A 25,889-nucleotide genomic window follows, 5' to 3' on the forward strand; every position below is an offset into this window, starting at 1 on the left:
ATATAGTCTGGCCCCCAAAATACTGTATACAGTTTTATTAAAACAATGTTATTTTTGCCCTTATTAAAAATCAAACTTTAGACCTTTGCACGAGCGAGCCGGAATGTTTCATAGGAGCAGGAGCCTATCTCCTGTTTCTCTCTTGAGGCAGCTTGATGTACAAGTACACCCCCTGGACATAACTCTAGTCTATCGCAGAGCCTTACCCTCAGTCTATCTCCTTAATGCTGAGTGCCAAGCAGAGACGCATCCGGTCACATTTTTACAGTCTTTGGACTTCAGAGTGGTGCAGTTGTCTAAGGCACTGCGTCTCAGTGCTTGAGGCATCACTACAGACACCCTGGTTTGAATCCACAACCGGCCATGATTGGGAGTCCCATAGGGCGGTGCACAATTGGCCCAGCATCGTCCGGGATTGGCTGGTGTAGGTCGTCATTGTAAATAAGAACATGTTCTTAACTGACTTGTGCAAACTGACTGAAAAGAAGGGCTTACTGCGAGAGAAGTGTGGTGGGTTGTCGTTGACGTCAGTGAGAGTCACCATGACGGAGGTGGTCCCAGAGAGTCCTCCCATCTGGCCCACCATGTCCTTGGCCTGGATGACCAACAGATACTGGTCCCGTGCCTCACGGTCCATATTGGGCAGAGCTGTCTTGACCACGCCTGCAAAAAAAGATTCAATAACACTTTACTTAGGGCATTCAGTTATAACAGTTATAATATAACTTGGTACATCTTGGTATGTTTTTGAATCAACTTATGTTATGTCTTCTACGTGGCAATTTTTCAACCTTCTTGAAATGACTGATTCATTTTTTACTCAGATTCATTATAACATTATAGTAACTCCTAAAAAAGAATAGACAAATCCCACTACGACTTGCCCAGCGTGCAAAATTTGGCACATTATGTAATCATGTGGTCTTTGTTACACAAAGAAAATGATGGCGAGATCAAGGCATCGTGAGAAATAAGTCATATTATGGTTCTTATGATCTCGTCAGATTATTAGGTTAAAACCAGATAAAGATACATTTTTATGGTTGATTAAACAACATTAACAAAACCTCCTTAAACAACCAGTACACAACCTGACCACAACATAAAATACATCATAACGATGTCATTGCAACCTCTTTTGCTTGCTGGGAAGAGTTTCTCCCTGGTATGACAATGACCATATGGTTGTATTCTAGAATAATCCTTGGCAAATGCGCCATCACCTCTCTGAGCCTTAAACTCATAACTCAGGAACGTTATTACAGTTTGTCCCCGTCGCCCATGGTCAGCACTCTGGTTCATGCATGCAGTACTCCACTCAAAGAATGATGACATAAGAGGCACCGCGTTAGGTTGTAAATGCTGTCCTTGATGGCAGAGGAGAGGCTTTTAATCTGGGAACAGACTACTGTACGTGTGCACCCCCCTTTACACTCAGTAACATCAGGAGAACCATCATAAAACACAGTTTGAGTTGTATTAAGTGATAACTAGATAACAATTTCTACCTTTGATAAAGTACCAGTCAAAAGTTTGGACATACCTACTCATTCCAGGGTTTTTCTTTATTTTTACTATTTACTACATTGTAGAATAATAGTGAAGACAAAAACTATGAAATAACTCATTTGGAATCACGTAGTAACCAAAAAAGTGTTTAACAAATCAAAATACATTTTATATTTGAGATTCTTCAAAGTAGCCACCCTTTGCCTTGATGACAGCTTTGCACATTCTTGGCATTCTCTCAACCAGCTTCATGAGGAATGCTTTCCAACAGTCAACCAATACCATAGTTGTTTAGTAAACTGTTTAGTAAACTAATACATTAACTTGCTTGGCTGTAGGTAACGTTTTGTTACATGCATTGTTTACTTTCATTTGTGTGTAGTTGAATTTATTCCCGCCACAGTGTGACTGTTGGCCGAATTTTGGACATCCTTTACTCATCTCATATGTGTATACTGTATTCTATTCTACTGTATTTTAGTCAATGTCACTCCATCTAAAAATGATACATTTCTTAATTCCATTCTTTTTCTTTTAGATGTGTGTATTGTTGTGTATTGTTTGATACTACTGCACTGTTGGAGCGTGTATTGTTTGATACTACTGCACTGTTGGAGCGTGTATTGTTTGATACTACTGCACTGTTGGAGCGTGTATTGTTTGATACTACTGCACTGTTGGAGCTAGGAACACAAGCATTTCGCTACACCCGCAATAACATCTGCTAAATATGTGTAAGTGACCGATAACATTTGATTTGATGTCATTTTGTTGTCTCAGCTTTATCGTGTATTACGGTGGCATATGAACTAATGGGTTATAGAGCAAACATTGCAATTATCACAACATAGGTTGTAACATGGCTTTAATCCTGGCTTGACTTCCTCAGTGATCTTACCCACGTACCGCTACTGGGCAATTTTAAGAAATATTCAGTGATGTATTTATCTACAAACTGAAAATGTACAAAACATAAAACACTCAAATAAGCTTTCAATCTAATTGCCTTTTGTAAGTTTGAGGAAACTTGACTTTGCTGTGTAACATAATGTCAGAATCCTCCAATATATCTCATATTTTAATTTTGCAATCTAACAAACTATCCCTGCGGAGGTTTAATAATTTGTATGTAATTATGCGTAAGGGTGACGGCAGACAGCACAGAATGTGATGGGATGCTAGGTATCCCTATTTTGCACTTAACCCCTAAACCTGCTCCAGGGGTGCTTCACTGTGGCTGACCCTGGCTTCCAACACCTCGGGGTGTTCGTTGATCCAGCTTTTAGACAGTATACACCTCTGTGTGATTTGGTTTAATCCTCACCTGTCTTTGGTTCCACGGAGAAGTAGGGCTGGCCCTCGAGGATACTGTAGATCACCCTGGCACTGTTTCCATATGTGGGGTCATCCGCATCTGTTGCCACCACCATCACCACAGATGTGCCTGTAATGACAAATCATTTGGCCATAAAAACAACTGAAAAGCCTGTTTCACCATTCTTTTTTTTTTTCAAGCGTTGTAGTTGAACAGACAGGATAATGTAGGTAGACAGAGAAATGCTGATCATTTTTTTTGTCGAAATAGCTGTGGAACCAGGATTTGATCCCATGAGGGATCGGATGGATAGTGAACGTGGTGATGTTATCCTCTAGGACGAAAGGCCAAAAGTAGGGTTGTAGTGATAATGTATTGCATGGTGTAGGCTAGAGTTGGTCTTGCGTTTCAATTCAATGGGTTACATTTTTTTTTATTTAACTAGGCAAGTCAGTTAAGAACAAATTCTTATTTTCAATGACGGCCTAGGAACAGTGGGTTAACTGCCTTGTTCAGGGGCAGAACAACAGATTTTTACCTTGTCAGCTTTGGGATTCAATCTTGCAACCTTTCAGTTACTAGTCCAATGCTCTAGCCACTAGGCTACCTGCCTCCCCGTTCTCATGAGCCTGGTTGTGAGGTGTGCTTTGAAAATCAGCGCAAACTTTGTTATTTCAAACTGCTTCAAAACATACCTTTGCGAATTTGAAACTTGTGATAAAGCCTGCTTATGTTTAATAAACATTTTGAACATGATCCTAATTAAAACACATGGACACTAATAATAGTTATTTTGTGAATTTATCATTTCCGCCATGCCCTGAATCGGGAAGAATAACAAGTTTCAAGACAGCCCACATGGAAGCTACCACAGACATACAGTACATTTGCGAGTTTTGATTGCATGCATGTATTTTTTCCATTTGCATTGGTATACACATACTCACACAGTTCCAAGACATGATGCATTCCCCAACATACAATATCAGCATATAAAATGTCACCCAATCACTACCTTGGTGGTTCAACTGGCCTTCAGTAATTCAACTGCAATTCTTCAGCACAATCAATTCAGTCACAAGGGGACCATTTCAGCCAGCTATAGTGGCTACTCAAATGTATTGGTAGAATCTTGAATTCAGTTAAATAAGTCCCCCCCCCCCGGTCCCTTTCTCCTCATGATTGAGAAGGCCGCCTCCTTTCCCGGTTGTTTAATGGCTTCACAGCCGACTGCTCTTTCACTATATCTTGGTCAAGGTACAATTCAATGGCTCTCTATGAAGACAAAAGTCTACTTTTCGACGCTTCTTGTATTTTTTATGTTTTTGCCCTTTGCCTGCCAATTGTGGCTTTGGACATATTTATTTCATAAGGGATACAGAGATGTCACCACTGTGTTACTTTGGTGGCACTTAAAGGGAAAATTGGGGGAACATATTTGACCTTTACGGTAAAATGTAAAAACATTGACCAAAGTTACTGGAATCTTCAGGAATTTAGGTAATTAACAGAAAATCTATAACAATCTATCGTAACTTTGGTAATTTATACTTGAATGTATAAAAGAGAATGTGTTCTCAGTCAATTTACCTGGTAGAATAAGGGTTAAATAAAAATTAAAATACTATAGCCGGCATATTTCGGTTTTCTTTCTACGTGCCATCTCAATAGTCACAGTAAATTGTCTTGAGAAGCATTACTGCAAACAAGCTATTAATTACCAAATTAAACAAATAGTTCTCTTTATCGGATCCATTCACACTACATTACCAAAAGTATGTGGACACTCGTCAAAACTTTATATGGAGTTGGTCCTCCCTTTGCTGCTATAATAGCCTCCAATCTACTGGGAAGGCTTTCCACTAGATGTTGGAACATTGTTACATGGACTTGCTTCCAATGAGCCACAAGAGCATGAGCGAGGTCGGACACTGATGTTGAGCGATTAGGCCTGGCTTGCAGTCAGCATTCTAATTCATCCCAAAGGTGTTCGATGGGGTTGACGTCAGGGTTCTGTGGAGGCCAGTCAAGTTCTTCCACACCGATCTCGACAAACCATTTCATTTTTGCTTGGATTTCACTTTCTGCACGGGGCATTGTCATGCTGAAACAGGAAAGGACCTTTCCCAATTTGTTTCCACAAAGTTGGAAGCACTGAATAGTCTAGAATGTCATTGTATGTTGTACGGGTAAGATTTCTCATCACTGGAAATAAGGGGCCTAGCCCAAACAATGAAAAACAGTCTCAGACATTATTACTCCTCCATCAAATGGTACAGTTGGGACTACAGGTAGCGTTCTCCTGGCATCCGCCAAACCCAGATTAGTCCGATGGACTGCCAGATGGTGAAGCGTGATGCATCACTCCAGAGAAAGCGTTTCCACTGCTCCAAAGTCCAATGGCGGCAAGCTTTACAATGGCGGTGACTCCAGCCAATGCTTGACATTGCGTATGGTGATCTTAGGCTTATGTGCAGCTGATCGGCCATGGAAACCCATTTCCTGACGCTCCCGATGAACAGATATTGTGCTGACGTTGCTTCCCGTTCGATTGCTACAGACAATTTTGTGAGGAGACCAATTTTCGGGATGTCTCATGGTCTGACAAATACCACTCTAGCTCTGTCACCTTTCACCGTAGATGCGGAAATGTGACATCGGTGAATGTGGTGGATTCATAAGCATCCGATGCAAAAGCATCCAAGATATCTCTATCTTAAACTAACAGTGATGGTGATTTTTTTTAATCCTAATTAGATTCCCGCTGGTGCGTGGACATCAACTCTATGGGGTAAAAAAAGGTAAGGGCATTGATCAGAAAACCAGTCAGTATCTGGCATAACTACCATTCGCCTCATGCAGTGTGACACATCTCTTTTGCATAGGGGTGATCAGGCTGTTGATTGTGGCCTGTGGAATGTTGTACCACTCCTTTTCAATGGCTTTGCGAGGTTGTTCTATATTGGAGGGAACTGAAACAAGCTGTTGACACGTCGATCCAGAGCATCCCAAACTTGCTCAATAGGTGACATGTCTAGTGAGTATGCAGGCCATGGAAGAATTGGGACATTTTCAGCTTCCAGGAATTGTGTATAGATCCTTGGGAAATGGGGCCATTCATTATCATCCTGAACTATGAGGTGTTGGCGGCGGATGAATTGCACGACAATGGATCTCAGGATCTTGTCACTGTGTCTCTGTGCATTCAAATTGCCATCGATAAAACGAAACTGTGTTCATTGTCCGTAGCTTATGCCTGCCCATACCATAACCACACCGCCACCATGGGGGCACTCTGTTCGGTTCTGCAAACCCACAGTTTCATCAGCTGTCCGGGTGGCTGGTCTCAGATGAACTCGCAGGTGAAGAAGCTGGATGTGGAGGTCCTGGGCTGACGTGGTTACACATGGTCAGCAGTTGTAAGGCAGTTACCAAATTCTCTAAAACAACATTGGAGGTGTCTTATGGTAGAGAAATTAACATCCAGTTCTCTGGTAACAGCTCTGGTGGACATTATTGCAGTCAAAATGCCAATTGCACACTCCCTCAAAACTTGAGACATCTGTGGAATTGTGCTGTGTGACAAAACTGCACATTTTAGAGGGCCGTTTTATTGTCCCCAGCACAAGGTGCAGCTGTGTAAGGATCAGGCTGTTTAATCATTTTTTTGATATGCTACACCTGTCAGGTGGATGGATTATCTTGGCAAAGGAGAAATGCTCACTAACAGGGATGTCAATGCATTTGTGCAAAGAATTTGAGAGAAATCAATTTTTTTATGTGTATTGAACATTTCTGGATCTTTTTTTTCAGCTCATGAAACATGGGACCAACACTTTACATGTTGCGTTCATATTTTTGTCCAGTGTAGTAAGAAAGTTAAACAAAATGTCCTCTATGCTACACAGTGTATGCCTATTGCTTGTCACCCACTATGCATTTTTTGCACCATTCCATAGGACTTCCCAGCAGGAAAAACTGGTTGAAATTAGATGGTTGAAATTAGATAACTCCAACTAAAAACTATTTTTGCTCGGTTTTGCCAGCTGGGTTGATGTCACTTAATGTTACTCACCCACTGGGGACATCTCGGGGACCCTGGCTGAGTAGGGCCCATTCAGGAACTTGGGCTCATTGTCATTAATATCCTGGACCTTGATGACAAACTCGGACTCAGGCTCCACGGGCAGGTTGTTTTCGCGATTCCTGGCCTGAGCCCGGAGTGTGTAGTAAGCCTGCTCCTCGCGATCCAGACGCTTGGTGGCATGGATATCACCAGTGTTCTCGTCAATGGTGAAGATGGAGGTAGCTCCCTGGCCATTGAGCACGTACTTCACCTGCCCTTCACCCTTGTCCACGTCCGAGTGCAGCTACAGGGGTAGAGATGAGGTTATATTACAAAATAAAACAGCTTTATTTTCCATTTGTCACAATGGAGAGTGGTCCTCTGCTCTGCACTCAATAACACCCCCCAAACAACTAAACAAACACATGTTGAGGTTGTGGGAGTCAGATAGTTATTGAGACAATATCAAAGATGACACTTTACATGTCTTTGTGTTAATAGTTTGAGTTTGAGTTTATTTAATTTTTATAGGGACAGTGCACATTAATCAACGTTTCAGTAAAAGTGCCAGTTTTAGCCAGCCGGGTAATTTTCAACCGCAGTCCCTGGACAGGTTATTGAAAACAATTACAATATAGACAATAGCAACATAGGACAAGCAAGACATAGCATACAGACAGAGCAACATAGGACAAGCAAGACGTAGCATACAGACATAGCAACATAGAACAAAAAGCAGTAAGACAAAATTCATAAAAGCAACAAAGTGTTTCCACACCTCACAAGCTACAGACAACATAGAAAGCGGCAATAGCACTTCAAAATCAAACCAGTGACACTATTGATTTACTCATATATCAAATGATGAATTCCTGTTTTCCAGTGTCTGTTGGAAAGCAGACTGAACCGGGTTCTCCTCTAGGATTTTGCCTGTGCTTAGTATTATATCATTTATTTATTAGTGTTTTATTAGTGTTTGCTGATGACAAGCATACTAATAACATTATGCAGTCACCACCATTATTGACTCCACAAATTTCAGCTTTTATTTTTAATGAATTAGTAAAAATTGCTAAAAACATAATTCCACTTTGACATCATGGGGTATTGTGTGTAGGCCAGTGACACAATATCTCAATTTCAATTTGAAATTAAGGCGGTAACACAACAAAAAATGGAAAAAGTCAAGGGGTGTGTACTTTCTGAAGGCACTGTATATCATTGAACTAATATACACTGCTCAAAAAACTAAAGGGAACACTAAAATAACACATCCTAGATCTGAATGAATTAAATATTTTTATTAAGTACTTTTTTCTTTACATAGTTGAATGTGCTGACAACAAAATCACACAAAAAATATCAATGGAAATCAAATGTATCAACCCATGGAGGTCTGGATTTGGAGTCACACTCAAAATTAAAGTGGAAAACCACACTACAGGCTGATCCAACTTTGATGTAATGTTCTTAAAACAAGTCAAAATGAGCCTCAGTAATGTGTGTGGCCTCCACGTGCCTATATGACCTCCCTACAACGCCTGGGCATGCTCCTGATGAGGTAGCGGATGGTCTCCTGAGGGATCTCCTCCCAGACCTGGACTAAAGCATCCGCCAACTCCTGGACAGTCTGTGGTGCAACGTGACGTTGGTGGATGGAGCGAGACATGATGTCCCAGATGTGCTCAATTGGATTCAGGTCTGGGGAACGGGCGGGCCAGTCCATAGCATCAATGCCTTCCTCTTGCAGCCACATGAGGTCTAGCATTGTCTTGCATTAGGAGGAACCCAGGGCCAACCGCACCAGCATATGGTCTCACAAGGGGTCTGAGGATCTCATCTCGGTACCTAATGGCAGTCAGGCTACCTCTGGCGAGCACATGGAGGGCTGTGCGGCCCCCCCAAAGAAATGCCACCCCACACCATGACTGACCCACCGCCAAACCGGGCATGCTGGAGGATGTTGCAGGCAGCAGAACGTTCTCCACGGCATCTCCAGACTGTCACGTCTGTCAAAATGTGCTCAGTGTGAACCTGCTTTCATCTGTGAAGAGCACAGGGCGCCAGTGGTGAATTTGGCAATCTTGGTGTTCTCTGGCAAATGCCAAACGTCCTGCACGGTGTTGGGCTGTAAGCACAACCCCCACCTGTGGACGTCGGGCCCTCATACCACCCTCATGGAGTCTGTTTCTGACCATTTGAGCAGACACATACACATTTGTGGCCTGCTGGAGGTCATTTTGCAGGGCTCTGGCAGTGCTCCTCCTTGCACAAAGCCGGAAGTAGCGGTCCTGCTGCTGAGTTGTTGCCCTCCGACATCTCCTGATGTCCTGGCCTGTCTCCTGGTAGTGCCTCCATGCTCTGGACACTACGCTGACAGACACAGCAAACCTTCATGCCACAGCTCACATTGATGTGCCATCCTGGATGAGCTGCACTACCTGAGCCACTTGTGTGGGTTGTAGACTCCGTCTCATGCTACCAAACATCAGCCAGGAAGCATAGGAAATGAGAAGTGGTCTGTAATCACCCCCTGCAGAACCACTCCTTTATTGGGGGTGTCTTGCTAATTGCCTGTAATTACCACCTGTTGTATATTCCATTTGCACAACAGCATGTGAAATGTATTGTCAATCAGTGTTGCTTCCTAAGTGGACAGTTTGACACTAACATTGAGTGGCTGCTGCCAACACACTGACTCAACTCCAGCCACTTTAATAATGGGAATTGATGGGAAATGATGTAAAATATATCACTAGCCACTTTAAACAATGCTACCTAATATAATGTTTACATACCCTACATTATTCATCTCATATGTATACGTATATACTGTACTCTATATCATCTACTGCATCCTTATGTAATACATGTATCACTAGCCACTTTAACTATGCCACTTTGTTTACATACTCATCTCATATGTATATACTGTACTCGATACCATCTACTGCATCTTGCCTATGCCGCTCTGTACCATCACTCATTCATATATCTTTATGTACATATTCTTTATCCCCTTACACTTGTGTGTATAAGACAGTAGTTTTGGAATTGTTAGTTAGATTACTTGTTGGTTATTACTGCATTGTCGGAACTAGAAGCACAAGCATTTCGCTACACTCGCATTAACATCTGCTACCCATGTGTATGTGACAAATACAATTTGATTTGATTTGATTTCACAGAAGTATGATTGACTTGGAGTTACATTGTGTTGTTTAAGTGTTCCCTTTATTTTTTTGAGCAGTGTAGAATAATCCTTTGAGACTGTTGAAATGATTTGATCTGGTTTAGACATTTTTTACAAGACTTGCGTGTTAAGATTAAGTCAAGTTGTTCTGTTCTTCACACACCTCAGTCTTTGCAGAATCAGCACATTTCTGGAACACATGAATACCAACTGCCGTTCTTGGTCAAGGATATCTTGTTAAACATAATACATCAGTGTACAACACGCTTTACATTTCTCAGGTACCACTCCAGGTGCCCTCGGTTTCGGGGATCTGTTTTCAAGAAAATGTGTTTTTCTGTCATTTCTTATTTATTAGAGGTGTAACATGGTGTAACATGGATTTGCGTAGTTTATTATTTTTCCCCTGTGTACAAACTTAGCTCATTTTTACCATGGATTTCATTCAAATACAGCCACTGAATCTCGAGTTATTGAAATGCAAATATTGGAAAACAAGTTTATTTTACATCTGACTACGTATGTGAAGAAACATAATGCGCCAGGGTTTTTCACATCACATTCTGAATTAAGGAGATTTAGAATCAATGCTATTAATATAATTGCTTTATGTAAAAACAAAAACATAAGCCTACTGGGTATCTCTAAAACTGATCATCCTACCGATCCTCGTCTTCGGCGAAGTCATTTACAAAATAGCCTCCAATACCCTACTCAATAAATTGGATGCAGTCTATCACAGTGCCATCCGTTTTGTCAGCAAAGCCCCATATACTACCTACCACTGCGACCTGTACACTCTCGTTGGCTGGCCCTCGCTTCATACTCGTCGCCAAACCCACTGGCTCCAGGTAATCTACAAGACCCTGCCTGGTATGTCCCCCCTTATCTCAGCTCGCTGGTCACCATAGCAGCACCCACCTGTAGCATGCGCTCCAGCAGGTATATCTCTCTGATCACCCCCAAAACCAATTATTCCTTTGGCCGCCTCTCCTTCCAGTTCTCTGTTGCCAATGACTGGAACGAACTACAAAATTCTCTGAAACTGGAAATGCTTATCTCCCTCACTAGCTTTAAGCACCAGCTGTCAGAGCAGCTCACAGATTACTGCACCTGTACATAACCCATCTATAATTTAGCCCAAACAACTACCTCTTCCCCTACTGTATTTATTTATTTATTTTGCTCCTTTGCACCCCATTATTTCTATTTCTACTTTGCACATTCTTCCACAGCAAATCTACCATTCCAGTGTTTTACTTGCTATATTGTATTTACTTCGTCACCATGGCCTTTTTTTTGCCTTTACCTCCCTTATCTCACTTGCTCACATTGTATATAGACTTATTTTTCTACTGTATTATTGACTGTATGTTTGTTTTACTCCATGTGTAACTCTGTGTTGTTGTATGTGTCGAACTGCTTTGCTTTATCTTGGCCAGGTCGCAATTGTAAATGAGAACTTGTTCTCAACCTGCCTACCTGGTTAAATAAAGGTGAAATAAATAAAATAAAAAATAAAATCTTTGGGCTTGTTTTCATTTCTCAATGGAAAATAATTATAATACAATACATTCATGACTGTAATATGTGTCTGGCAGTGGGGGCTACTGAGGGGAGGACAGTTCATAATACGGATTAAATGGAATGGTATCAAACACATTTTTGTTTTGTTTTCATGTGTTTGATATAATTCCTTTCACTCCATTCCAGCCATTAAACTCAAATTTAGCCATTATTTTAGAGCCGTTCTCCCCTCAGCAGCCTTCACTGGTATCTGGAGATTGAAAAGAAATGCTCTATATCATCTCAAACAGGAAATCTATGTTGCCCTTCTCCCTCTCTACCCATCCACCCCCGCTCTTTCTTTCCCTCTGTTTCAAATAGAGAAACACTTTTTCTCTGACTGAAAAGCTTTATTTAATTTCGGTCTCTTGAGGCACCTGGGTCACAAGCTAGGCTCTTAGCTTTTTCTCCTCTAATATTGAAACCATCATAATTTTCAAGTCAACCCTCTCCAGACTCAGGAGTATGAAAAGAGAGTTTGTGTGTGTGTTTGGTTTACTATCCTTGTGGGGAACAGAAGTACTTACAAGGATAGTAAAACAAGTTAAATCCGGACAAATGGGGACATTTCGCAGTTCCCCACAAAGAAAAAGGCTATTATTGTCTTAGGGGTTAGGGTTACAATGAAGGTTAGGAGTTAGAGTTAGGGGTTAAGGTTAGGGAAAATAGGATTTTAATAGTTAAACAAATGTGTGTGCGTGTGTGTGTGTTTGGGGGGCATGGTTATGTTTTGTTCTGTGTTCTGCTCAGTCATCTGTGTATTTACAGTGATGAACCAAGGAGAAAAACACAGTCTATTCCATATCCGCCCTCCTCTCTATAGGAAAAGGCTCGCAGTCCCAATAACAAGACTGTCTCCATGGCACAGCTCAATGCTCTTTTCTAAGTGACTGCCCGCAGCTACTTAAGTTACACTGTTATTTGTTCAAAGTTGCTCAAGGGATGCTAGAGTTGGAATAGGTGAGGACATCAGTTCCGTCAAGGCCAAAATAGCTAGTTGCCATTGAGATATGACCGAAAATATGACATGTTTGCAAGGGTTATAGTCGTGTAAACAAAAACAGGGAATGTACATGTGAAATGACTTAATAATGTGCTTTCAGTACATTTGGAATACAAATACTAATACTAATGTATTTGGGAAGTAAAAATGCTCTCCAGACAAGCTTTTTCAGATGTTCGTGAAAGCAAAGACAGGTTAGAATGCATTTTTAACATGTTACAATTCAATTTGTCTTACAATCAAATGTGTTATTGTGCAATTATTGTATTTCCAACACGTTTTTAAACATATACATTTCGGGGTAGGGAACATGGCTGTGTATTGATGTTGTGTAGAACTCCTTTTTTTTCTCCCCCTCAAGACTTGATCGAGTACAGGTGTACAACTTAGCTTCCCTGTACATTTTCCAATATAAAATATTAATATCACCTGTATTGGCGCAGCAATTCGTCTATAATGTTGCTTGATCAATGGTTAGGCTATTAGCTGGTCAAAATGAGGCTTCAGGAAAAGTAAAAAGCTGCCATATGCCATAAAAAAATATTTGTAACATTTTGTTCAACCCCTTTTTTTCTTTTCATTTATTGGCTCCACCCCATAGGATAGTATGTCACACCGATGGAAAATACACAACAGGCAGTCAAATGTTATGGTTAAAACATAAATAATGACACTTTCAGAGGTTTCTGACTGCTCTAAAATGCAACTTCTGAACATCAGTCATGGATCCTCATTAATTAAAAGATTTCAAATGTAGTAATTTCAATTGAAAGAGTCCTGTGTTGTTATTTTTCGTCACTAACTCCGAGTCGGGAGTGGGTAATTTGCACGCAATGGTGCCTTCCTTGGACGTAGTAGCTGTTTTTAGACCCCCCATGATTCCCCTTTGGTCACTACAGAAAGTACCATTGAATGTTGATAGGGCAGACTGTCAGCGCCAAGAAAGGCATGCCACCTGTCGAGGTTATAGGGTCACCAAAAGCATCTGAGAGTAGGCCTACCCCACATGGGTTTAGGGTCTGAATAAATGCATGCATCCCTGAAGGTCAACACTTGTTGGCATGTATTAGCTCTATCATTGCTGCAGTCATCCAATCCAAGTGACGTTGGAGCCAATAAAGGAACCATAACTAATTTAATGAGCCATTTGCAGTTTCACTGACCGGCCCATTGTACTAAGACTTTCATGGCAAGTCTTTGAGACAGCAATATGCTCCTGGCAGGATCACTCAGATAGACCCCCAGAACGTTGATGTGTACTTGGCAGTGCAGAAATGCGCAGGGGCAGAGTTCTCCAGTGATGGAGGAGACCTAAGCCTACCCAGTGTAAGGTCTCAACCTACCAACAGCCGAAGCCATGGGAGCTGAGGCACCACTCGAGATGTGTTCTTTTGCAGGGTTTTTGGAGTATACCGCAAAATGGAGCCAATAACAGGGTTTGAGAAACACAACGTGTCCCTCCCAGGGACGGATCACGTATGCCAATTGGCCAGGAGGAGTGAAACTGGTGGGACAGAGAGAGGGATCGAGGGGATGGTTGGTCTAATGCGGAGAGTGAGAACCAGGAGTGGGAGCACCACATCCAGTCGCCAATATCTACCTTCACCATCACTAGGGCCAGGTAAAAGAACCAGAGGGCAGAGACAGACCCAGGGGTCGCCGGAGCAATGATCACTTTCAGGATGTGAGAAACCAGGCGTGGGAGAATTAATATGTAAATACTGCACTCAGAACCACTTAAAAGAAGCAAAAATGCAACAGGTCACAAATATGTATAATACAAATAAGTGTTATTAGATAGAAAATAAGTCTAAAATGGTCATTATTTCCTCTGATGTGATACCCTCTTCATGTCACACCAAGGGAAAAAAGCTGTTATATTCTTATTTCTATTATACATTCAAAAGGCACCAAAGGACTAAGAAATGGACCCCTTGTATGTTAATGGGAGAAATATTTCTAATAAAGCTTACAATCTGTTCAGACCATGTGCTCCAGCAATGTCTTATGTACTTCCTCATTGTAAGAGAACCCTCCCCTGCGCAATTAATCACAAAATTGTGTCACACTATGTGGACATTTTGGGGACAAAATTTGATCAAATCAAGAACTATTTGGAAATATCATGAATTGACTTCAGGACTACTGTTTCTTAAACTTCTGTGTCATAAGTAAAAGAGTAGGTGAACAAAATTTCATTCATGTTTTCATTACATTAGTTATCTTTTTTTAAATGTGTTTTTGGTTCCACCCTTCAGCTACCCTCAAACCCTCCCATCTATCTCTGAAAACCATCCTGTTTTGATTTCTAATTGCCATATATTTTTAAACTGTGCTGTAATGTTTCGTAAAAGTTCTGAATCTGTCTATTCTCATAGTTTCTACAGATTGTAAATTAAAGATGAACATGTTTTACTAAGAGTATTATTATATTATTGATTGATTGACTATGGCTTTTCAAGAAACAAAAGTTTGTGCTTGTCAATATAATTAATTAAGAATTATAGAGAATTAAAATCACATCAACTACCCTAACTATGTGTTAGTTTGTGTTTTCAGTGAATTTATCACAAAGCTCATCTACATTTCCTGCGGCACATGAAAATGATCTAGCAACAAAAGGGTGATCAAATTAAAATCCTACATCAGTGTGGAGAAGTGGCTAGTTACAAATGTCTCTCAGTTCAGGATATATCCCTTTAGGATGGTCAGGTCCTCAGGATGTTGCTTTTACCAATGTCAGAAAAGAGCTGAGCACACAAAGTCCACACAGACTATGACCCTTGTGGCTCATGTCTGTCTTCCAAGGCTAGTGGGCATCTCTTACTGCTCCACAGAACAAAAAAGTGCTAGATATTACAATGTCACATCTGAGGACAATATATTTGCTATCTGCTTAGAAAAAGGCCCACCAGAAATGTATAACAAATGCAAGCTTGAAGTGGCTTAAAGAAAACAGACTAAAGAAACAGCTCATAGAGAACAAACTGGGTACTGAATATAGGCTAAAAGTAGTGTGGGTACAGAAGTTGGTTGATGTCAGACATGCACCTACCCCCAATGCTCTCTTGCTGATGACTGGGATAGTGGTGCATATTTCAGGATTCGGACAACACCCACTCTTTTTGACTGATGATTGATATGAGGGCATATATTTCTTACTCCAAGTAAAGTGACACAGGATGATCATAATGCTCCATGACAGTGTCATAAAGTACATTTTCTACAAGTTATTTAAAATATGATAAAAAATATATATACATAACTGTAAAGAATTCATTGCAACAACAAAGGATTTACGAAACAAACTTTCAAATGAAATAAATTCTTGCCAGGGAAAAATTCATTTGAATAAATATGGGTTTTGAAAATCTTATATAGGTGTCATAGCCATCCATAAAAAAATACAATTTAAGTCACAACAAGTGAAAATATATGGGTCATGACATTGTTAAGACCATATTATGATAGGTTATGACAAGTTATTTCAGCTGGTAGACACAAACCCGCCACCAAAAAATGTTTGAGCCGACTAATGTTTCCACATAATTTCAACAGACTGAATTAACATAATTACTTTTTGACCGAATGGGAAAATTTCTATTCATTTCCTGAACAGAATGGAAACCTGAATTGACCCTAACCCTGCTGTAAAAACTTAGTGCCCTCAAATGTCCGAAAGATGGCCAACTCCTATATATACCCATGGCGTATGTACAGATAGAGACAGCCAGGCAGAGACAGCCAGCCAGCCAGGCTATCAAAGGCTGTGTGTGTGTGTGTGTGTGTGTGTGTGTGTGTGTGTGTACATATGTCTGTGTGAACGTGTCTGTCTGTGGGTGTTCATGTGTGTGTGCATCTATCAAACACAATATATTTCAACAGTGATAAAGGGAGACAAATGAACCTAGCTAACACAAGCCTCCTCGTTTGTCCAATGGCACGTGGCGAACACCAATTATGCCAGCGAGAGTACAAACCCAGCTCGTTTCAGACACACTAATTTAGTATTCATCCGTTTCACTTCCTGTATCGCAGCTAACCCCACATCTCAACTGGCCCCTCCGTAAATGTCACCCGATGAAGGAATATGGCGTTGTCGTGCCATCTCCCCTGCCAACACACATCAATTATCAGTCTCTCTCCCCTCAACGAATGTGCCCGTTCATCAGCACATAAACCATCCTATCAAATAAGCGGCGTCGAAATGCATGTCATATCCTGAGTGATGGGCTTTGGCCCGACACACTCCAAGACAGTACATGGGATTTAGTTTGGGCAAATTTAATTACAGCGGGTGGGACCGAGAGCTGATGGATGCCATGCAGCTCTAATTCAATACTTAAGACTCAATCATCCCTCTTTATTTAAAGGACGTTGTATGGAAAAATGTGGAAAAGTTCAACTTGTTATAAAATAATAAAATCTATTTCTATGTAATTGCTAAGTATTTACTGAAGTAATATGTAACAATTTTGTAACTGTAGTAATAATAGTGTTACTATACTGGTATAAGAGCAACTTAATGTAAAGTGTTACACTTATTCTCTCATGTGAGATGTGAAGAAGTTACTGTAAACAACAACCTTATGGTAGGGTAAATGTAAGCACGCTAGCTTAGCGAGTATGAAGTTATTTTTGAAACTTTGTGTCCCAGGTCAGGCAGACAGGAATACAATACAGATGACCCTGAAAGTAATTAATGTTACAGGTTTTATTAGCAACGATTATGTTATGTGCTTGACTTTGTTGACACACTTATTGTAAGTTGCCCGGAATAAGAGCGTCTGCTAAACGACTAATGTGTCAATGTACCCTCATTCCCATCATGAAAGCAAAGCCTTGGTTAGTATTGGAAACGACTTAAAACTGTTATAACAGTAGTCCTACTGTTATTATAATCACTGGTCGAAGCCCTGTTCAGAAAGGTAACAGGGGAAGTTCATATTAAATTACATTTGACGATGTCTCGGTCTACTTGACTTACATACAATCTCTCCCTTTATAGGAAACAAATAGAGACATGACCAATTGAATAGTCTATCTCCCAAATTAATTTTACAAGAGATCTAACAGAATAACAAAATAGAGCTGTTTGCCAGGGCACTGCTCACTCTTATGCAGGGCAGAACAGCTAGTGTAACGGCTGTCGTCAGAAGGATGAGACCAAGGCGCAGCGTTCCTTGAGTTCCACATAATATTTATTGTTGAAGTGAAACTTTTAGACAAAACAAAACAATAAAGAAAGAATGAAAACAACAACCGAACAGCTTCGTAGTGCAAACTACCTGGTCACAAACGAAGAACAAGATCCCACACAGAAGGAGGGAAAAAGCTACCTAAGTATGATTCCCAATCAGAGACAACGAGGGTCGGAAAGGAATTTGATAGCTTTGGATTGACTCATATGTTTTCAGTCTCATTGCCAGAAACTCCTTTCCCTTTTTAAGTTACATTTTGGGGGGTGAATGAATGAACGCATCAAGAGTGCTAGCTATATAAATGCAAATTGTATTGTATTACTTTGTGGTACTGCTCCATTCAAGAGAAATCAAGAGCTTTTTTCCTTGTATCATCTTCATTAGAATCAGAGATGTCTGCTCATATCGTTTTCAGCACATAAAGAGCTCTACTGGCTTGAATGAGAAGAGATGTTCATGCCACAGCCACCAGCCCATCTACATAATTGTATGAAAGGCAGACTATTCATTTTCTCCATAATTAGTGTGTGTTTGTCTGTGTGTGTGTGTGTGTGTGTGTGTGTGTGTGTGTGTGTGTGTGTGTGTGTGTGTGTGTGTGTGTGTGTGTGTGTGTGTGTGTGAGAATAGCTGTTGTGGTGTCGCTTGAAGGCGAGCCAGGAGAAAGCACTGGTGATTGCCAACCTGATGACTTTCACCTCCTGCCCTGAAAAATGGCCATGGAGCAGCCCAGAGACTGGGAGATACGGATTAAAAGCCCTGGAATTGCATTTCATTAATAAACACATATTCAAAATCACACCAAAGAGAATGTACTTCACCTTGGAAGGTGAAGTGTCAGGTTTTTTTTGGACTGCGTGGTAAACAGGAAATTGTAATAGACTGCAGCAGCGGCCCAGAAGATTCAAAGACGCTCCTGGCGAACGTTCTCCTCCTCGACTGCAAAGGATCTCCTCCAATTAAACCCGGACTCAAAGGGCTTCTCCTCAGGAGAAACCCGGCAAACAAGGGAAGGGTAGGGGAAAATGTGATCGGCTCAGGCCAGGATGCTGTGAGTCGCTCCATCCCCTTAAGGGGGAATCGTGTGGAATGCCGCAGTATTTTCGTTCAGGCCTGGAGGCAGTGGACTTAAAGTATCAGTAAATAACTACAACCTCCTCAGCGACTTCAATATTCTCTTGCCATGCTCATACATATCAAACCCTGCTTTTTCTGTCTTATTAAGGCTGCAGCCAGGGTTGGGTAGGTTACTTTCTAAATGTAATCGGTTACAGTTACTAGTTACCTGTACAAAAATTGTAAATTGTTTAATTACCCAAACTCAGTAACGTAATCTGATTACATTCAGTTACCTTCCCCTTAAGAGGCATTAGAAGACAAAAATGTGTGTTACCAATTGAACGACATCTAAGATAAATCAATGTTAAAGTTTACATAGCTGGCCTTTATGGATGTTACATTTTACTTATGGGGTGGTTATGTAGGCTTCTTTTAACCCATTGCTTTCTACTACATACGATTAAATTATCTATTTATATTAAAATCCAAAGTCTATCAGAATTCCAGTCATTCCATTAAATGTTATACCCCTTGATCTTCAAGAATAGGACTTGGAAATATGGAAGTATAAATCAGCCAAATTGTTTTACCTGAGCATGATCACAAAAATAAGGACTTATTAGCCAGCCCTATTCTGTTGTTTAGGATTTTGTTAACATGGAGGACTGATTGGGCTCATTGATTCGAGTTGAAAATAAATGCTGCTCTCATGTAATGGCCTGCTTTGAGCACTACTGAAAAGTGCTATTTACATGTGAAAAATGAATGTCATTTTCTGCATTTGCTATAGGCCTATTGTTTACCTTTTTGTTGGTGACACTTTGATATCTTGATAATATGCAGCTGTTTAAATCCATAATTGAAACAATAACAAAACGGTGGCCCCACCTCTGTTTTGGTAAATAGCTGATGCATTGTCCTGGAGAAATGTAACCACTCACGGACTAATAGCCAGAGCTATGGATGCAAGGACTTACCATCAATGATATCAAAATTATTGTTATAACCATGTTGAGGCTATACAGTGTTTGTTTACATTTACAATGTTTACAAATATTGTCGAAAAACAAGTTGAGAATTTTTTAAGTAATGTTCTTCAAGAATCAATGGATATATAAATATTTAAATATACTACCGTTCAAAAGTTTGGGGTCACTTAGAAATGTCCTTGTTTTTGAAAGAAAAGCAAAACCCGCAAAATACCAGTCTCAACGTCAAGAGCGAAGAGGCGACTCCGGGATGCTGGCCTTCTAGCCAGAGTTGCAAAGAAAAAGCAATATCTCAGACTGGCCAATAAAAAGAAAAGATTAAGATGGGCAAAAGAACACAGAAACTGGACAGAGGAATTCTGCCTAGAAGGCCAGCATCCCGGAGTCGCCTCTTCACTGTTGACGTTGAGACTGGTGTTTTGTGGGTACTATTTAATGAATCTGCCAGTTGAGGACTTGCGAGGTGTCTGTTTCTCAAACTAGACACTCTAATGTACATGTCCTCTTGCTCAGTTGTGCACCGGGGTCTCCCACTCCTCTTTCTATTCTGGTTTGAGCAAATTTGCTCTGTTCTGTGAAGAGAGTAGTACATATCATTGAACGAGATCTTCAGATTCTTGGCAATTTCTCGCATGGAATAGCCATCATTTCTCAGAACAGAAATAGACTGACGGGTTTCAAAAGAAAGTTATTTGTTTCTGTCCATTTTGAGCCTGTAATCGAACTCACAAATGCTGATGCTCCAGATACTCAACTAGTCTAAACAAGGCCAGTTTTATTGCTTCTTTAATCAATATACAGTTTTCAGCTGTGCTAACATAATTGAAAAAGGGTTTTCTAATGATCAATTAGCCTTTTAAAAAGATAAACTTGGATTAGCTAACACAACATGCAAATGCGGAGGTGTTGCTAACATTTACACTAGCAAAATTCAATTTATTAAAAAAAGCTTAGCTTCTAGTCATGAAATCTATGCAGCCTACTCAATCAATTTTTATAGCTACTGTTTACAGGCCTCCTGGGCCATATACAGCGTTCCTCACTGAGTTCTTTCCAGTTTTTAATAATGGATTTAATGGTCCTCTGTGGGATGTTCCAAGTTTTGGATATTTTTATTCTAAAATTGCTAAATTGTTTTTTCTGCTCATCAATATACACACAATACCCTATAACGACAAAGCAAAAACTGGTTTCGAAATTTTTGCACATTTGTATAAAAAAAACTATAACATCACATTTACATAAGTATTCAAACTCTTTACTCAGTACTTTGTTGAAGCACCTTTGGCAGTGATTACAGCCTCAAGTTTTCCTGGGTTTGACACTACAAAAGCTTGGCACACCTGTATTTGGGGAGTTTATGCCATTCCTCTGCAGATCCTCTCAAGCTCTGTAAGGTTGGATGGGGAGGGTCGCTGCACAGCTATTTTCCGGTCTCTCCAGAGATGTTCGATCTGGTTCAAGTTCGGGCTCTGGCTCGATCACTCAAGGACATTGAGACTTGCCCCAAAGCCACTTTTGGTTTGTCTTGGCTGTGTGCTTAGAGTTGATGACCTATTGGATGGTGAACCTTCACCCCAGTCTGAGGTCCTGAGTGCTCTGGGGCAGGTTTTCATCAAGGATCTCTCTGTACTTTGCTCCATTCATCTTTCCTTGATCCTGATGAGTCTCCCAGTCCCTGCCACTGAAAAACATCCCCAAAGCATGATGCTGCCACCACCATGCTTCACCGTAGGGATGATATTGGCCGGGTGATGAGCGGTGCCTGGTTTCCTCCAGACCTGATGCTTGGCATTCAGGCCAAAGTGTTTAATCTTGGTTTCATCAGACCAGAGAATCTTGTTTCTCATGGTCTGAGAGTCTTTTAGGTGCCTTTTGGCAAACTACAAGTGGGCTATAATGTGCCTTTTACTGAGGAGTGGCTTCCGTCTGGCCAGTCTTACATAAAGACCTGAATGGTGAAGAGCTGCAGAGATGGTTTTCCTTCTGGAAGGTTATCCCATCTCCACACAGGAACTCTGGAGCTCTGTCAGAATGACCATCGGATTCTTGATCACCTCCCCGACAAAGGCCCTTCTCCCCGATTGCTCAGTTTGGATGAGCGGCCAGCTCTAGGAAGAGTCTTGGTTCTTCCATTAAAGAATGACGGAAGCCAGTGTCTTCTTGGGGATCTTCAATGCTGGCAGACATTTTTTGGTACCCTTCCCCAGATCTGTGCCTCAACACAATCCTATCTCGGAGCTCTATGGACAATTCCTTCGACCCCATGGCTTAGTTTTTGCTCTCTCATGCACTAACTGTGGGACCTTATATAGACAGATGTGTGCCTTCATTTTCTATGAAAGTATCTTTACTTTTACTTAAGTATGACCATTTAGTACCTTTTCCACCACTGCTAATATGTGCCGAAAAGACTAAGGACACACAAATGGTTACGTTCATGGCTTTGTGGTGGTGTCCTCCCACTTGTCCGCATGATCAAGATTAATTTACGTGTAAGGCAACACTCAGTAGATTCACCCCCATGAGAGACACGCGTTCCAACAACATCTCGGATTCCCAAGCGAAAGAGACGTGTTCATCGCTGTATTGTAACAGTTTTGACTTGAGGTTATTATTTATAGGGGTGCCAGGTAGGTTGTGCCTACCAGAGAAAACATTAGTTTCTCTTTTTGGTTTGGGAATTTTTTTGATTTATTTCACCTTTATTTAACCAGGTAGGTTGGTGAGAACAAGTTCTCATTTGCAACTGCGACCTGGCCAAGATAAAGCGTAGCAACTCGACACATACATCAACAGAGTTACACATGGAATAAACAAAACATACAGTCAATAATACAGTAGAACAAAATAAAACAAAAAGTCTATATACAGTGAGTGCAAATGAGGTAAGTTAAGGAAATAAATAGGCCATGTTGGCGATGTAATTACAATATAGCAATTAAACACTGGAATGGTAGATTGGCAGAAGATGAATGTGCAGGTAGAGATACTGGGGTGCAAAGGAGCTAAATAAATAAATACCAGTATGGGGATGAGGTAGGTAGATAGATGGGCTGTTTACAGATAGGCTAAGTACAGGTGCAGTGATCTGTAAACTGCTCTGACAGCTGGTGCTTAAAGCTAGTGAGGGAGATGTGAGTCTCCAGCTTCAGAGATTTTTGCAATTCGTTCCAGTCATGGACAGCAGAGAACTGGAAGGAAAGATGACCAAAGGAGGAATTGGCTTTGGGAGTGACCAGTGAGATATACCTGCTGGAGCGCGTGCTACGAGTGGGTGCTGCTATGGTGACCAGTGAGCTGAGATAAGGCGGGGCTTTACCTAGCAGAGACTTGTAGATAACCTGTAGCCAGTGGGTTTGGCGACGAGTATGAAGCGAGGGCCAACCAACGAGAGCGTACATGGCGCAATGGTGGGTAGTGTATTGGGCTTTGATGACAAAACGGATGGCACTGTGATAGACTGCATCCAGTTTGTTGAGTAGAGTGTTGGAGGCTATTTTATAGATGACATCACCGAAGTCAAGGATCGGTAGGATGGTCAGTTTTACGAGGGTATGTTTGGCAGCATGAGTGAAGGATGCTTTGTTGCGATATAGGAAGCAGAATCTAGATGTAATTTTGGATTGGAGATGTTTAATGTGAATCTGGAAGGAGAGTTTACAGTCTAACCAGACACCCAGGTATTTGTAGTTGTCCACGTATTCTAAGTCAGAGCCGTCCTGAGTAGTGATGCTGGACGGGCGAGCAGGTGCGGGCAGCGATCGATTGAAAAGTATGCATTTAGTTTTACTTGCGTTTAAGCAGTTGGAGGCCACGGAAGGAGAGTTGTATGGCATTGAAGCTCGTCTGGAGGTTAGTTAACACAGTGTCCAAGGAGGTGCCAGAAGTATACAGAATGGTGTCGTCTGCGTAGAGGTGGATCAGAGAATCACCAGCAGCAAGAGCAACATCATTGATGTATACAGAAAAGAGAGTCGGCCCGATAATTGAACCCTGTGGCACACCCATAGAGACTGTCAGAGGTCCAGAGAGATGGGAATGAGTCCCATCTGGTCAGTCAAGTCTACACCAATACAAAAAAGGACTTATGTAAAAGTCAGGATGGAAATACACTTTTCATAAACCCTTAAAACATTGGAAAGAACTTAAAAAACAGCTATTCTTTTGCGTGGGTTGTATTACTAATATACATGATTACACAACACATATAATAATATCACACAATGATTTCTGGTTCCTCCAGAAATGTCCTGTACCTCGGGCCTAAAAGTCCAGCCCGGTAAGAGTCCAGCCCGGTAAAGGAGTTCAGGGAAATCAAGTGACCTTAGTCACGCAATGTTTGTCCGTTCCTACAAGTGTAGCGTACACCCAGTATCAAGTCATACAATCAATATAACAATTATTTTACCACACAACTATAAAGAGTATCAACTCTTACTAAGTCCTCAACTACAACTAACTACATAAATCATCACAGTATACATCACATCAAAACAAATGAAATACCGTATACAAAAAGGTTGTAAAGAGTGGATCCGATCCTGAGTACAAAACACACATTTGAAGGCAACAAAACAAACGGGATAGAGAAGCTTCGGGAACTGAGGGATGAACACATCCTCATTCACGTCTCCATCACAACCCCACTTTTGCGCAGCTGATGCTGGCTATTTAATTGGGAATTAAAGGCAAAGCGCCCTATTGGAAGGAGAAGCACTGAGACGGTTCAGAAAAATTCAGGGCTGTCACAGTATGCCCCTGCCATCTACATACAAGATCTGTTTAAATACTGAAAGCATTTGAAAGATAAAGGAAGCTTTCGATCGCAATGAACTGTCAGCGATTATTTGACTGGGTCGAGTATGAAATGAGAGGATGTACATGCTCGCGTTCGAGAGGCCTCTTTGATACAATTGCTATTCGGCTTTTCTTTCAGATCGTAAACAAGATACATTTTGAGTCTTAAGAAAATGTCACTGCTTAAGTACCTTTGCTATGTCTTCATTTACTGTAGACTATGGTAGGGTTGATTAAGGGATTAGAATAATCTTATGCCTGTGCCATCCAGACCTCCCTGTTGCTGTACAGTATGTAGCTTTCCAATGTCTCTGTTTTGCCAACTCAGTGCCATTCAACAATAGTATCTCTTGTAGTATTTTAATGAACGGAGGCAGTAGCATGAGTTCACTAGTAGTCCGCAACCCAAACCGCCAGGCCCAAAGAGGAACGCCCTAACCACTATTCCAATTGTAAGGTGCCTATCGACTAGTGTTGTTACAGTATAATTTCATCTTAATTTCCACATACAGTGTTAGTTGGGTGTTTGAATTACTTTCTTCCCCTTGTATTGCCCAACAATCTATCAGGAATCAAGGTAAGACCCAAGTGCAGACTGTGTGAAGTAACAATGTTTATTTTAACAGGGGCGGGCAAATGACAGGTCAAGTTAGGCAGGGGTCGATAATCCAGAGTAGAGGCCAAGTTACAGGACGACAGGCAAGCACAGGGTCAGGTCAGGCAGAGTTCGGTAATCCAGAGGTGGAACAAAGGTACAGGATGGCAGGCCGGCTCAGGTCGGGGACAGGCAGAGTGGTCAGGCTAGCAGGTACCTGGTCAGGACAGGCAAGGGTCAAAAACCAGGAGGACGAGAAAGAGTGACTGGGGAAAATGAGCTGAGACAAACCACTGGTAGGCTTAAGCAAACAAGACAAACTGGCACAGACAGAAAACACAAGTGGGGAAGTGGGGAAGATCGGCGACACTTGGAGGGGGTGGAGACAAGCACAAGGACAGTCAGAGCTTCCTTTTCCTTGTGGATATGTGTACCCAATCCAGCCATTTGGTTTAATGCCATAATCACATACAGTGGCAAGACAAAGTATATGAACCCTTTGGAATTACCTGGGTTTCTGCATAATTTGGTCATAAAATGTGATCTGATCTTCATCTAAGTCACAACAATAGACAAACACAGTCTACTTAAACTAA

The 25,889-nt window shown here is 41.2% G+C and overlaps 1 protein-coding gene across 1 annotated transcript in view; it reads right to left on the reverse strand.

The window, feature by feature from the left end:
• LOC115114819 (cadherin-7-like) overlaps window positions 1-25,889 on the reverse strand; it is a 79,662-nt gene that overhangs the window by 16,537 nt on the left and 37,236 nt on the right. The window contains exons 3-5 of the mRNA XM_065013330.1: window positions 6,900-7,194; window positions 2,834-2,953; window positions 496-663 (exon numbers count right to left, since the gene is read on the reverse strand). Coding sequence (XP_064869402.1) covers window positions 496-663; window positions 2,834-2,953; window positions 6,900-7,194 — 583 coding nt within the window. The remainder of the gene's footprint in view (window positions 1-495; window positions 664-2,833; window positions 2,954-6,899; window positions 7,195-25,889) is intronic.

Source organism: Oncorhynchus nerka, linkage group LG9b (genome assembly GCF_034236695.1).
Source record: "Oncorhynchus nerka isolate Pitt River linkage group LG9b, Oner_Uvic_2.0, whole genome shotgun sequence".
Classification (NCBI taxonomy): domain Eukaryota; kingdom Metazoa; phylum Chordata; class Actinopteri; order Salmoniformes; family Salmonidae; genus Oncorhynchus; species Oncorhynchus nerka.